This window comes from Semicossyphus pulcher, unplaced genomic scaffold (assembly GCF_022749685.1).
Source record: "Semicossyphus pulcher isolate SPU_LCO1_2020_fin unplaced genomic scaffold, fSemPul1.0.p SCAF_26, whole genome shotgun sequence".
Taxonomy (NCBI): Eukaryota; Metazoa; Chordata; class Actinopteri; order Labriformes; family Labridae; genus Semicossyphus; species Semicossyphus pulcher.
The window spans coordinates 6,049,006-6,064,937 of record NW_027211700.1 but is presented as its reverse complement, the minus strand read 5'-3'; the positions used below and the strand labels follow the sequence as shown (position 1 = coordinate 6,064,937).

The 15,932-nt window shown below is 41.9% G+C and overlaps 1 protein-coding gene across 1 annotated transcript in view; it reads left to right on the top strand.

Moving 5' to 3' along the window:
• Positions 1-15,932, top strand: part of LOC138604611 (calsyntenin-2-like) — a 298,135-nt gene that overhangs the window by 222,279 nt on the left and 59,924 nt on the right. Inside the window, exons 6-8 of the mRNA XM_069676563.1 lie at positions 2,371-2,556; positions 4,379-4,636; positions 6,275-6,396. Coding sequence (XP_069532664.1) covers positions 2,371-2,556; positions 4,379-4,636; positions 6,275-6,396 — 566 coding nt within the window. The remainder of the gene's footprint in view (positions 1-2,370; positions 2,557-4,378; positions 4,637-6,274; positions 6,397-15,932) is intronic.

Sequence of the window (15,932 nt, the reverse complement as noted above, 5' to 3'; positions counted from 1 at the left end):
TGAAATGTACCTGACTCAGCACACAATTTGGCACATGTTCAGAATTAACAGTTAGCATACCCATGCAACGTTAGCTGAGATGCTCCTAATCGTTTCTAAACCTATGTGTGCAATTTAAAATAATGGCTCTGTAGTGTAAGCTTGTGCTATATTATTACTGAGCTGTTGACATAAAAGCCGCTGCTGCATGCAACACCCTTACCTATCAAGACTTGCCTTGAGTTAGATTAACACTAACTATACAGTCAGTGAACTTTCCATAACCATGAGTATCTGCTTCAGACAATTTTCACACAATTTTTTTTTTAAGATTTATTTTTTGGTCTTTTTATGATATACAGTCGATAGTGGTAGAAATGGGGCAAGAGAGAGTGGGGATGACACGTGGCAAAGGGCCGAGGGCAGGAGTTGAACCCGGGGCCGCCGCATCGAGGCCTATAGCCTCTGTATACGGTCGCCGATTTAACCGCTGAGCTAAACTGGTGCCGAAACTTAATTCTAATATTTTTTTTAAATGCATCATTTCAGTCAGGAACACTCTCGTCATAGATTTAACCATTTATTGCGAATTGGAAATACAGTTATGCTTAGCTCTGATGGCTCCACTCTTTATTTGCTCCCTGGGTTAGCCGAGCAGCATGCTATGGCTTTCCAGGGAGCGCAGTGCAAAACTCCCTGGGTATACAGAGTGGGCAAAAGACTTACAATGTTACAATTTAATTTAGCAGACGCTTGTCCAAAGCGACGTACATCTGGGTAGTACAACACAGGCAAGGCTTCAGACTAGGGATGCGCGATATTGGATTTTTTGCCGATATCCGATATGCCGATATTTTACAACTCATTTAGCCGATTACCGATACCGATATTTTTTTCCCGCACACCTAATTGCAGAGATCATCAACTGTCTTCTGTATTGGCATTAGCGTACAGTATAATGGTGATACTCTTATCACATTTGTTACAGCGGTCGGGGTGACGGGTCTTGAGATGGTTAATCAAGTTTGTAGTGTTGAAAGACTTTGCCTTGGCTCCTCCTCGCATCACCGAAGCTGAGCAGTCATTGCAAATAGCAGTTTTGCTATCTATTTCGGACACTTTGAAAAACTTCCACACCACAGACATTTTGGCTTCTAACTCTCTCATGCTGCAGGTAGACACACGTGACGTCATCACGCTGCGCCGCGCAGGTCTTCTTCGCGCCAGGGACAATGCGCCGAGGTCGGGCATTTAATCAAGTATGCAGCAGCCCATTATTTTATCGGTTAATTATATCGGCGGATATTGGCGTGTTGGCCGATATCCGATAGTTCATTTTCAAGCCAATATCGGCCGATACCGATAACGTGCAGATAATATCGTGCATCCCTACTTCAGACTAGAAAGGAGGAGGCTGGGGTGGTGGAGGCAAAGCATTGCCAGCAGCAGCAGCAGCAGTGTGTGTGTAGTGTTGTTGTAGCAGGGATGAGTGAGAGGGAAGTTGCATTTAAAGGGACCGCCTTGTTGTAAGAAGCAGCTGTAATTGGTGCGTTACTGTTTAGAACAATGATTCAATCAGCAGGCTGATTACAGCTGGAGCGTTTGACTTCCGTGTCCTGCATGAACTAATGCAAAGCTTCATTTATATGTACATAAGAACCTATATAACAAAGTTAGACGGCTTATTCCATTTAGGTTTCCAGAGTCTTTTCAGAACTAACAATGAGAGTTCAATGATACTGTGTGTGTGACAGAAGGCCGGACACACAGGCTCGTGACTGAGAAACGTTGGTGTTGACAGCATTTTTGGATATGCAGGGTTTTGCTGTTTGTAACTGAGATAATAAGTGAGATTGTCTCACTGTAAACACAACTCGTCTAAACACTCAACAGGCCACATAATTTAGCAGTTCATTTTCTTGTTATCTCCAGAAGAGACCGAGCACACAAACACAGAGGCTAGAAAACAATGACGAGAGCAGCAAAAAACATCCCCACAGCACAAACTAATAGCCAGCCAACACAATCCTCCGACAACAGGACAGGCGGTGACAGCATAATGACTACTGCTGCTAATGCAAGTACTGCACCGCACTCCAACAACAATGCAGCAATTTCATTAGCCTGGCAAATTCTGCTCGGAGGGGATTGAGTTGTGATGCTAGAAATATCAGCGACAGGGAAAAATTGGAAATGGAATCTATGGCAGCCTTAATGGACAAAATGAGGCATGCAATAACAAAAGCAACAAGTAGCCTTGTAGAAATCAGATAGCATTTCAGATAATAATCTGCAGCAGCATCGGTGTTTCCACGCAGGAGAGAGGATTGCAGTTTAATCTATCCTCGCTGCCGTCCCTAACACTATCACTCCATCTCTCTCTTTTCCCAGGTTGGAATAAGCGTGTGGACTATGAGCCCGGAACAGGAAGTAAGCAGCTGTTTCCTAAGATGCACCTGGAGACCTGTGGCGGGCCGCTGTCGTCGGTGAGGACCACAGTGGAGCTGCAGACCAGCCACATCGGGAAAGGCTGCGACCGTGAGACCTACTCTGAGAAGTCTCTACAGAAGCTCTGCGGTTGGTTGTGCATTAAAATCTGACTCTTCTGTTGTGCTTTGAATACTGTAATCGTGCTGATGTGGCTGGAATGATGAGCAGCTTAGATTGAGTGTGCATCTCTGGCATGTAGCGGCAAATAACATGAGAGTTGGACCTGTGGCTATACGGATGGTGGAGGATATGTAGAATATGCAGTGGTGGGCTGATCAAAGATAACTTCTGACTGGGGCGGCAAACTAAAAGTCAGTGCCGTGAATTTGAAGTGAGCTGCAGCTAGAGGCATCAGTGGGATCCGAGGTCTCAGCACCAGGGTCAGACGGGGCCCGAGGTGCCTTCCTCTGCTCTTTTTAAACCAGCATCTGAGAGCTCTCTGTCCATGTTGCTTTCTTATCTCCGCTTGTGTCCCTGGTAAACCCTGTGCTAAATGAAGGCACCAGAATAGCAACTTAAAGCTGTGTCACTAATGATGTGACAGCGCGAGGGCATTAGCTGCCTCAGATGCAGCCACGCTTTCTCCGCTGTGACTGATGAGCAGCCGGGCCGCCGTGTCGGTGCCCAGAGCGCCAACAAAGCGGCCGAGCCTCCCCGCTCCCCCCCTCCCCGCCCACACTGCACCCCCAGCAGGGGGGCCGGAGTCATCATCTTTGACTAACGGCCCTCAGAAATCCCATTCCAGCTCATCTGAATGCACGCCGTACCCTCCCTGCCTCCCCTGGCTCCCGGTCCATGCATGGTTTACCACTAAAGAGTCCTTTTCAGGCACCTCATAATCGTTATCTGATAGCGAATAGAATAAATTGTAATTGCTTTTTTAAAGCACAATCAATTTGAGATAATGTACAAAGACATCGGGCAAAGGGAAGGCTGCAGCTGGGTGCTGCACAAGTCGATGCATATTTACTTACTCTGGGAATCTAATTACTGGAGTCAAAACATCGACACTGGCATGAGTACGAGGTAGAGAAAAACAGCTTTACAGGCAGGGAGAAACATCAATTAATGTGCTAATGTTTTGTTATTAGCAGCAATGAACAGATGCATGTTGCTTGCTCGGACAAGAGAGACATGGCGTATTCTGACATTGCCCATTTCTTCTCCGAACAGCATGGTTCTCGTATCGCTCTGATTTATTACCAACCATAAGCTGTTACAAATGATTAATAAATGTGGTTAAAACGCATGAAATGAATTCTTCACTGTCACACAGAGGGGAGAAGCTAGCTCGGCAAGGGCATGTCAAATACATCGGGGAGCGAGGTGAGCGACATGGCAAAATAACATTTGTCAAGATGACAGTTTGAAAACAACGATCGTAAGGGACTCAACTTATTGAGGTTATTGTGTCAAAGGAATGATGGAGTTGCTTTTAAAGGGAAGGAGAGAAAGGGAGGAGGATGACTCAATGCGGTGTTGTAATGGTGTGTTTTGTCAGCATGTTGTGTCATCTGTAAACAAAGCATGTAATTGGCTGATTCACACAGCTCGTCGCCCCTTCTCACCGAGTCCTTGCTGGGTATTTTCTCTTTGTGTTGCCGTTCTGCTCGGTCAATATGTCCTCTGTGTCTCCACAGAAGCACATTTTAGTGGAGAGCTCTGTTTGGAATTTGTCAACAGTGACTCACATCTCTTTCCTTTTGAAAGTCAGTTTCATTTGCCATGAATCAATACCCACATCCTCCATCCATCTCGGCCCATTGATTACATATTAAGCCCTGCCATCTGCCTTACTCATAAGTAATCATAGCCAAGGTTAGACCAATATACCCTGCATATCTGCCGTGATTGTTATTGACACATCCTCTGTCGTACCTCTTATTTGTTCCAACCGCCATGACCCCAGGGGCGTCCTCGGGCAGCACTGACCTTCTCCCTGCCCCGAGCGCTGCCACCAACTGGACCGCTTCCCTGGTGACTGACAGCGGCAGGGACAGCGACCTGATCTTCAGGTTTGACGGTCGTCAGGCGGCGAAAATCCCAGACTGGGTGGTGCCGCAGAATCTGACGGATCAGTTCACCATAGCAACCTGGATGAAGCACGGACCCAGTCCTGGACTCAGAGCTGAGAAGGAGACGCTACTCTGCAACTCGGACAAGACGGGTGAGTGTGCGAGGCTGACAGGCAAGGACTGACAATGACATTCAGTGGAGATTTTAATATATTGCATTGCTATTATATATGTATTTTATATTGCAAGGGAATGATAGAGCTGGCAATATTATACGTTTGTCTTATTGTCAACAAATCCTGTGAATATCCAAAAGCAATTAAGTTATTTAATAAGCAAATATTGTCTTTGTAGCCAAAGCCTGATATTTGCTGCTAAATTGACAGCAGTTAAAGAGTGCCTTTCTAGTGTTCTGACACCTCAAAGCACATTCACCCAGTCACACACACCTCACATCTATACACCGATGAGCTGCCATGCAAGGCGCCAACATACCCATCGATATAACCTAACTCAGCAATCACATTCACACACACCTTCAGGAGCAGTTAAGGGGTCCGTATCTCGCAGGAGTCGGGGATCAAACCACAGATTTTCTATAAAAGAAAGGAGAGCTAACCAGTCTCCCATCCAAGTACTAACCAGGTTCAACCCAAGATGGGACAAGCTCACACGTCTTCAGGGTATATCCCTCTGTGCCATACAGATGCAGTGGGCACGTATGGTGTCTTCCTTCATTATACTAAAGTATGGGCAATGTACTGTAGTTAATTTTTACTTCACCCCACATACCTACACCATCCTGCTGTCATTAGAACAATAACTGTGTATTCTGCAGCTGAAAATAGTCCCCAACGGAGCAGCGTTAACTTCAGTTTTAGTGACTTCTTCTCTTGAAATCACCACATTGCCCTGCTGTTTTATAAGCTATTTAAAGGTGGGGTATTTTGCTAATTTCAAGCTTAGTTTTTCACTCCGTGATACCTGTGTAGCTTAGCATAATTTACAGTTAAAAACACTGATCAATTTTCTCACGCTGGTGCTCTGTGCAGGCCCTCATACAGCCTCTGCCTGGAACGACTCAGTCAGATCTGTCCCTTTAAGAAACCCCGCCCCACAAGCCTGCTTTCTTCTGATTGGCCAGTGATGTCACAAAATGCAGCGTGTGAAACCTGGCGTTCACAGCAGCCTGCAGACTGAGCTGAGAAGCCTGGGGATTACTCCAACATACTCTTACCTACAGATTTGAAACTTCACCCACGTTTAGTTTGAACATCCAACATTGTAAAATTATATATATGTCTTAAAATGTGAAACCGCATAATAACCCCTCTTTAAGACTTTTACTGCTTAGAAAATTAAACTATATATTTGTGACCCGTATGGGAACAAATTAGCTTTAGGCTAAGTGACACAGACAGGTTAGAGCAGACAGAGAGCCACAAAGTTGGTTTTGGTCTTTAAATGGGATTTTCTGGCTGTGTGTTATCACTGCTTATTGTATTAAATTATCCTAAGGGTCAGCTGGGAGGGGGTCTGTTCAATACTTAGTTTGTAGCTCTGTAATGATCCAGCATTCAAAGTTCAGTCACATCATAGCGAGCTTTTCCAAAAGGGCAAAATAAATTCCAGTGAAGGTGACCTTGAGAGAGTATGCTCCTTTGAAAGTAGTGCTGCTGTCCCAGTTTTGTTATGTCTCACAAAGCTACATGTCCAGTTTACCTGACAGTGAGTAGGTGTGATGATTTGCTCCCTTGTGTTGTACACCCCTCTCTCCCTCCTTTCCACAGAGATGAACCGTCATCACTACTCGCTGTACGTCCACAATTGCCGCCTGGTGTTCCTGCTGAGGAGAGACTTCACCCAGGTGGACACCTTCAGACCGGCCGAGTTCCACTGGAAACTGGAGCAGGTAAGACACTGTGATCATCTGGGGCACGAACGGGGGGCATGAGTTACAAATCATACATGTGACCTTAGTTTATACTTCAGCTCACATTTTTGGATTTAGTAAGTAGGTTATGGGCTTATCTCATAGACGGGGATGAAGTCTGCAGCTGAGATTAAACCTGTATTAAGCATCCACTGGGGTTGTCCTCTTGGCTCAAATAATGTTGTCTGTATCTTCACTAATAATAGAATCTTTTACACAGATTTACAATGTTAGTGTAGCACAAGGTTTAAAAGAGACCGAGAACCACTGGTCTGTCCACGAAACATTCATTAAAAGCTGTACACACATGCTCGGTGGTGTGTGTGTGTTTGTGTGTACATCCAAGAACTAGCATGCTTTTCTATTTAGTGCTTGGCTGCACTAGAAATCCTCTGACAATCCCCCCTAAAAAAAGCATTTAATTAACCCCAATTACTTTGGAGAACTCTCATACCACGCTACTTAACAACTTTGCGGTTTTCTAAGTGAGTTAGCGACTCTTCAAATAAACATTGGTTATGGATATTAAGACTTTTTTATCTGTTTTTTGTCATAGCCAGAGCTGCCATACCACTGCCTGAAATCAGATATTTCCAGAGATAAAACATAGGATAGGATCAGAGATAGAAATATGAGCAGTTTTTTTGTGGAATAGGAATATTTGTGTAAGTAGGACAAGACTGGAAATGTTTTACAAAAGCAGCGAGAACATGTCGCCACTTTGATTCAATGAAACGAGGATTGAATTTGGAAGACTCTCATTTAATATTGAATTAAACCTCATTGAGTATAAGAGTAATTTCAATATTTGAAACGCAGCCTGTCCTCATGGCGTATCATGCACGAAAACACTAGCATGTGATGGTTACTTGAACCGACAGAGACAGAAATGCGCTCGTTCCAGGGACAAGTGTTTCCATGTGTGTGCGTTTGTAGACAGCAGCTGTCTGTTGATCAAGGAAGCTGTCTAAAAGTCAGACAGGTCACCTCGACTTGCAAGACCCCGCGCTCCCCCAGCGAGGACATTAGATTCAGGGGAGAGACGCACAGCTGAGCCTGGACACCCAGATGCAGCACCCGGGGCTGATTTGATCAGACAGATCACTGGTCTTGATTGGGGGGAGAGCATGAAAGAGGTCGTCCATCAGCCTCCTGATGGAACATGTGAGCCATCATCTGGAGGAATTTCGACACAGAGTGCCCACAGAGTATCTCTCAAACGTCTGTTCTCTCATTCACTCCACATTTTTGTTGCTTTTTTTAACGAGTTAGTTCTTAAACATTGTCACAGTCTGAAGGTGAACACGCATTTCTCACAGAGCCTGCAGCTTCTCATAACAGAGGAGGTCTTGGTTTCAGGAGTTCTTTCATTTTACTGAATATTGAATAATTTTACTGATAAATGTGTTAAAAAAATGAATTTGTAAAGCAGAATTTATAACCATGGCTCTACTGATGACATCGAGGTCACATTGTCTGTTTTTTTTAAGTCTTTCAAATCAGGACAGGATTAAATTCAGCAGGAGGAAAAATTGGATGGAATTTGACTCATTTCTTACTTACTGCTGATTTTATATTAGTGTATTAGTATTAGCTGTAGTGATTACACCCTGAAGCATCCATCAGTCAATATGTCCACCACTTTATATTATATTTATAGTTAATGACCTGGTTTACAATCTACCCTTGAAAAATAAGGTTGCATTGAATTTGATTAAACTGAATTTTATGGAAGCCCTAAGCGGACATCCATACATACATTTTATTTACTCCGTTTTCCTGTGATAACGAGTCATTTCGGGAGATCTTATTTATCTCTTCATCTCAAGATAACGACGCTGCACCACCGTAAAGTCAGATGATCATAACTCGTATCCCCAGACCTGCAAAAGCACAAAACAGACACAGAAACAGGCTTAACGATGGCAGCCTGGCATGTCAAGGTCTGTAATATCACAGTGACCAGCCTGTTGTTTTGTTTTCTAGATCAATGGTTCCCAGCCTTAGGGGGGCACCAAAGATTGCTCGGGGTGCGCGAGGCTTTGTCTGTACTGAGATGGTCAAGATTAAATTTGCCAATGCAATAAAGTCATTATAAAAGCACTTACTTGATAATCAAAAGTCTGTTCAACTATTAAAAAAGACATTTTTTTAGCTACTTTGTAGGCCACACCTCTGCAAACTATAGGCTGACTGGTGTTAATTTTTGCCAGTAAAGATTTGGAATCGATCTCTTTTATTGTTTTGGTGTACGTATGTGTGGGCCGGGGGGGCTCAGCCTTTCTTAGATACAAGCAGGGGGGGCTCCAAGGAAAAAAGGTTGGGAACTACTGTTCTAGATCACCAGAAAATGATCCCATTATCCCGAGATAACAAGATAAATTAGTTGAGATCTCGAGAAAACAATTAAAAATCACTCGTTAACACAGGAAAACTGAGTAAGTCAAATGTTAGATGTGTTTCTTCTTAGGGCTTCCGTATGAATTAAACTGAAAATGAAGAATGTTTCTAAATGTTTGTGTGTAACGTTATGGACAAGGTGATATAACCTATATCCAGGCGGAATAAATGCACAGAATAGTATGCCACAGTGGACTGGATAGTTTAATTTATAAAATATAAATGAGGAGAAGATTAGATCTCTTCTGAGATCGTCTGATTTATTTAGGGAGGGGTAAGTTTGCAGAATTTGGACTCACATCCCGAATAATACACAAAAAATCAAGTGAGTTGTTCCGCTACTTTGCCCATGAATGAAATAACTAATAAGCTTTTAAATAGATAATAATTATATTTGTAATAACATAACATTTTTAATAGATAGATTTCCATAAAATGTATAATGGTGATTCACTTTCCCTTTCCCATCAGCCTCTGCTGTGCTTTGTGTACATGGCTAATTAGCAAATGTTAGCACGCTTAGACGGTTACCTGGAAAACATTATACCTTTCTAACATCAGCAGTATGAGAATCTTAGCATTTAGCAAACATCAACTTTGAACAGTCCACATTTATTTTAAATTAACCCTTGTTGTAACTCTTGTTCTCTTCGAATTAACTGATGCTGATACGTTTTTTATAAGAGATTTTATTGCCAGCCTTTCTTTTGTTCTACAGTGTGACATTCAGCTGTGTTCGCTTTGAAAGTAGAGCTCACAAGCGTATTGGCAGATTGTGAGTAAGCGAGGACCGCAGGCAGGAGGGGATAGGGGTGCTCGGCATTAAAGCGTGTCCCATGTATAGAGACACAGCTGTCAACACAGTGACCCTGGGCTCGACTCGGCCCCTTGCTGCACGCAATCCCCACTCTCTTCCGTGATTTCTGACCGTATCCACTGTCCTATCAGATAAAGGCAAAGGCCAGAAAGTGGAGGATCAAATTATGTCCCACTGTATTTCCACTCTGATACAATTTTCTTCTGTTTTGTGGGCAAAAAATCTCTTTGACTTTGAACTTTTTGCCTTTTAAATTACACCCCTCCACTCTGCCTGATGGCCCTTGGTATTACTCTGATACTACATGCACTCAGGTTGAAAACTACTCAAAAGAACGCATAACTCATCTTTGATAAAATGCATCACGTCACACTTTGAAGCTGGTTTTCTCCCATGCCACGCTTGATACAAACCCACGTGAATTTAATTTGTAGATTAGGCTTTATTTGATAGTGTTTCTGCTGCTTGATACGAAGATTTGTGCAGTTAGTTAATTCAATGGCCTTGTCTAAATTGATCTGGATTTATGTATTTTATTACCTCTGGGTGATAAAAGTTTCTTCAGACTCTGCTGGCACCACATACATCTCTGAAACGAGCTGCACAATAGTAGTTAAACTGTTTCCTGAGCACTTTTTGAATCTCCTTCTCTTTCCTACATCCTCTCTCTCATTTCCTTCCCTCTTGTTAATGGCTGTCTCTGAAACCCTTGGGCATGAAAGGAAACTTTCATTAAGTCGCTATCTTGCCTCGCCTTCTCGCCACTTCCTCTTCATCTGCTAATGTCTTTTAAACAAAATGAACTTCTGAATACCTCCAACCCAGAAACACCCTTCCACAGAAGCATCTCCTCCTCTCCCTACATTGGTTTATCACAGAAGTCCAATTAATTCCTCATACAATCCAATCAGGCATTGCGAGTCGCTACATAATGACTGGAACAGCAGGGATGTGAGATGGTTGCAGATATTAGTTTTACCTCCTGAAAAAAGACCGTACTATCTGTTAATAACAGGCGGCCTGGCTTAATGCTTACAAGCCTTTTGTGTTCAGTGGGATTCAGTATTTTAAGCGTTGCTATCTGTGCTGTGAGCATTGTTGAAAGAGATGGACCGCGCGTGTTATTGACTTGAAGAGATTTGCAGTGAGCTCGTATTGAACGCGTCTTTTGTGCACAGATTCATATTCTTTAAAATGCAGACTTACATTCAAGGCTCTCAAAGGGAGGCTGCCAATCCTGAAGCTGTTTTCAGCATGAGCCAGTATTGAAGGAGCGCCTGAATGTGTTGTAAGTGTGTAGAAAATTGGATCGAGTCTGCATGGTCCAAACGACTGCCTTTAGCTGCACACAGGTGTCGAGAAATTCCCCAGCTGAAAGACTCGGAACACTCACACCTTAGTTGTTCAGACGTGTGGTATCGCAGGTGAGACTTCTATTGATATCAATAATTACGCCTCACTTTATTCCAAGAATTTACTTTTCAGTTGGTCTTCTGCCCTCACGGCCTAGACAGCGAGATAAACACGCTTCCAATAAAAACACCTAAGTCAAGTGTTTTAGTGGAAGCTTTCTTTGTGAAACTGTAACAGCTACAAAAACAAAGACACAGAAATGAATACATGTATGACAATGAAATTACACTGAATTGAACTGAATTGCACATTAACCTAAATCTACACCTACATTATGTAATATAATGTTCACATAAGACAAGTTACCATGTAATAAAAGATAGCTAGTACTAGTAGTGACTACAGAATGCAGTAAGCCTAAAATGGGCACTTGCATGTGCATTGATAGCATGAACAATGAGTTGACTCAAACATGAAAATCAAGATATCAATAAATAATCACTACAATCAACAAAGACCTATCCAACTGTAGCTATACTTACAGATTGTTCCAAATCAAGGACAACAGCCATCAAGGATGGACAATACTGCCACTATCTCCAGAGGTTTAAACAGCCTTCCCTGAGTTAACCAGTAGGTGTCACTACAAACACTCTAACATATACTGGGGCCAGAACAGTTGGTGCTAAATTCTGTTCTTTCTTGATAGCACCTTTACCAATGTGATTATTGTCAGACTGTTCAAAGATATTCCTTTGGATGACTTTGTTATACTCGTCCTGTTACTTTAAACAAGACCTCCTTAAATTTGTTTCAGTTTTTTCAGTGCAGTTACAGTATTTTTAGACCTCAGGTTTTATTCTCATAATTCAGGCCGTTAGAAGCACAACTCTGGGAGTACAATGTATAAGGGTTAAAATCAATCATTCCATACACTCAGAGTTCTCTTAGTTCAAAATTCAAGATTCAAGATGTTTATTGTCACTCCCGTTATACAAGTACAGTCGTGTGAAATACTGCTGGGACACTCTGATTAGAAAGGGTAAATATTAAAAATAGAATAATAAAATAAGAAAGCAGTAACGAAACAGTAACATAAAGTAAAAGTAATAATAATAAAAATGATATTTGAGAAATATTAAAATTTTTCTAGCATATACATTATGAGGCAAAATTATGTACATGTAAGGCAGAGGACTATATACAGTTAATATCTAGTCATAGGAAGTAGCTCCTGTATTCTAGCTAACTGCTGAAGTATCTACTTTTGTGACAACTTACTAGCTAACCAAACAGCTACCTGTACATTTGCACATGTGAAACCAAACCATACTCATACAGTGAGACACAGCGATGTCAGCCCCAACACAACTAAAATCTATAAAGACATTTTGTAGTAAGAGAACAATGTTTCTACAAAACAATAAGAAAAAAAGCTTTGAACTTATTGTGGATGAATCTGTGTGTGCTAGAAGGTTTACCAAACACTTAGCTCGGTTAGCTGGCTGGTTGGAGAGTAAATAACTCTTGTGTGGACTATGATATAATCCATGTTTATTTGTAGAACTGTGAATAACTACAGTTTGTTTTGGCGATTACATTTTTCCCAATTCTCTATGATGAAAGTGGTGCGTGCAAAGTTAGCATGACCCATTGTCAGAAAGCCCACAATACGCACTTTCAAGGGAGAGAAACTTTTTTTTATTGTCCTAATAGTGTTTGGTGTTTTTGGATGAATCACCGATCGTGTTGGAAAAGTACCGGAGCCATGTTTTACAACTTGTTTTACATACCTTAAATGTCGTCCCCCAAAGTGACCAACCAAACTATTATTTGCATCGGTTAATCATTTGAATGACCATTCCTGAGTTATGTTCTACATTTGTGGATTGAGACGTGATTTCTGCTTGAGGCTTGCAAATAGTAATCAGAAGTGGTATTTCCCATGATTCCATCTTTCTATAGAGTTTGATCACGCAGAGAGACAGCTATAATGGAAATAGGTGGTGCACAGGTAGAACAGTGCCTGTATTTTGTCCTTGTTTGGCTTGGCAAATAGACTTTGGCAAGATGACAGAATCAATGAGGAGTCACCTAAAGCCTCTCAGCTACAGAGGAGTAAAGACGACAGGATAATTGAGATCTAAATGATGTTCCCACTGGGACTGCAAATGGAATGTGGAAGTGACATCATTTCCTACCACACGGAAAACACACACTTTCTCAGGAGAGTGATCGAGCAAACACTCTTCTTTGATTTCATGAGTGTACAGCAGTAGGCTTTATGAAATATAACTTACCCTGCATAGTGTGTGAGACAGGTTCAAAGGTGTACTGCATGTTTATCAAGGTCATTTAATCACTAGCTGTGTCTGCTGATAAGTGCAGTTGGCAAGGATTGAGTTTTTGTCTTTTGAGATCATTTAGTCGCAAGTCAAGTCTCAAATATTCAGAAGGCAAAGCAGTGGCGAGACTGAAGGTCAAGGTAAATGCTGTTCATTAACTGAAAAGGAATTTTAACATTAAAAGCTTTGGTAACAATGCTGTCTTACATAACTAGGGCAAAATCATCTCATTACATAGAGCTAATAGTTAAGATTGTGTGCTTGTGTTGTTTTAGGATGTTACAAAACTTAAGACTATAATGATGAATCTTAAAGTCAGGCAGAGTCTATTGCAGTGAAGTCCAAGTCAATTCTCCTTTGTGTTACCTACTTTGGAACACTAGTCTTCTTTGACACTATGATAATATACAAATATAGTGTATATAAAGTGCAGCTTTAAAGTCAGGGAAACAGTCATAACCTTATCAACTTAGCAGGTTTACTTTCCAGAACTTGTTACCCTTAGAGCTACCAAGTAACCCAAGTTTGCTTAAAGCACATCTTAACCCCAACCACTACATTATCATTGTGTTCTCCTTCAAAGTCTCCTTTTAGGTTTGGATGTAGTTTAACAAGAAGGAATTTAAATTTGATTGTGTTTTTACAACATGGACAATAAGAAAATTAGGTTTATGCTACCAATTGAAGCACATTTGTCTGGCAATATTAGCTGTGCCCCGATTCTGGGGCTGCCTCCTTCGAAGGATGTATTTGAAGGCCGATAGTGTCACAGCGGCGCGTCGAAGGCTGTCCAAATTCAAAGGCTCCTTCAGGTGCGTCTGACAAATGCGTCCTCCTTTTCCCGGGCCAGGAAGGATCCATCGGGTGCATGCTTCATGGCCCAACATATCCCGAGATTCATTGCGCGCCAATTCAAACGAAATTGTGGACTGCTTAACGGCCGAGGAATACACTTTTAAATGTAAAAGTTTTGGGTTTCAACTCAGTCGATTAACTAGCCCTACAAATGTTGAAAACGAAAGGGGTCTTGAAACTCCAAATTATCTTATTATCTAAAATAAGTTTAGTTATGCAAGCTCGTTAGCCAGCTAGCTACCTGTTGCTAGGTGACAGGAGCCGTCTTTGGTGAGGAAAGCTTAAGGGCGGGAATAGTTGGTGACGCAAACAGGAAATCCTGACCGTCTCATTTCAGAGTTAGAAATGACGCACCCCCCGTAGACCGCGTCCTTTGAAGGATGCAGCCACTGAAATTAGACACAACTATTGATTTTTATACTCCCCTTCCCATTGTCCCCTTTCAGTGTGAAGCTAACAAGTGCAATTTCAAATTGCGAGCCCACATCTATTGTATACATCAACAATGTATTCTCAGTCATGACAAAAAAATACCAAGAACAGCCTATTTTTTTCCCTCATCTTCCCCCGCGGTTGCCTCCTAACTGGTCCAGGCTTATTGTCAAAACAAACATCTCCAGAGCACAATTCGAACGCACAGCATCTGGCATTTTAAATTGCTGATGTGCTGCTGTTGACTGCTGTCATCAGAAATCCTTGTTAGTAAACCATGGCATGTTAAGGGACCACACTACCTGATGAGGTTATAAAAATGATGCTGTTTTATTATGAAGTGGGGGGGAAAAAAAGATACCGTTAGCAATAAACCAGTAAAGGTCCGCACAACATCTGTCTGAGGAAGGAGATTCTGAGAGGAAAAAAGGCCCACAGGGGTACAAAACCATTTCCACAGTCTCAAGGAATAGCATATGCAGCTGTCTCCCATTCTACACCAAATTAATGTGCGACTGAAGGTGGTGCAATTTGAATCCACGACAAGGCCTCACACTGTTTAGACTATTAGAGACATGATTGGGTACAAATAAGTAGTTGGGTTAGGTTAGGGAAACCTTGTTAAAGCACTGCTTTGTTATAGGTACCTTCATTTTATGGTTATAATATGCCGTTATGGTTTGGAAAGGGAACCTAACCTAAAGCTTGATTTGTTGTCAACTCATAAATGCACATTGACCACCTCCATACATGGACTTTGTCGGATTGTAAAACCGTCACAACTTACTCATTTGCTTCTGTTTGAATTACGGTGGATAACAGAGGGTATGGTACTATGGTACTGTTTACAATATTTACGCCATTTTCCTCTGATGTCACAATCGGATTGGGAACCTCAAATGCAGTAATGTACTTGGTTGTTTGTCATATAAATGCTCGGTTAAGAAACACATTGGACCTGATCTCAAGTAGAACCAAATATCTAAAAAGCTATGGTAAACAACAGCTAGAGCTAGCATTCAACCACTTGCAAGCTAACATTACATTAGCTAGGCTGTACTCCTAGCTAAAATCGCATCAGCAAGGATTTAAAAAAGGCAATTCATGATAGTCACACGGCCTCCATTATATCCTCTTATATCACGATAAGGGTGGGAAGCTCAAATGCTGTTATACTCCTGTTTTCCTGCTTGTTCTTCAGGTAAATGTTGGTTAATAACCGTAAAGAACTTATAGTAAAAACACATTTGGCCACATTTCAAGTAGAACAAAATGATAACACGTAAGCTAAGATTAAACAGCTAATGCTAGCA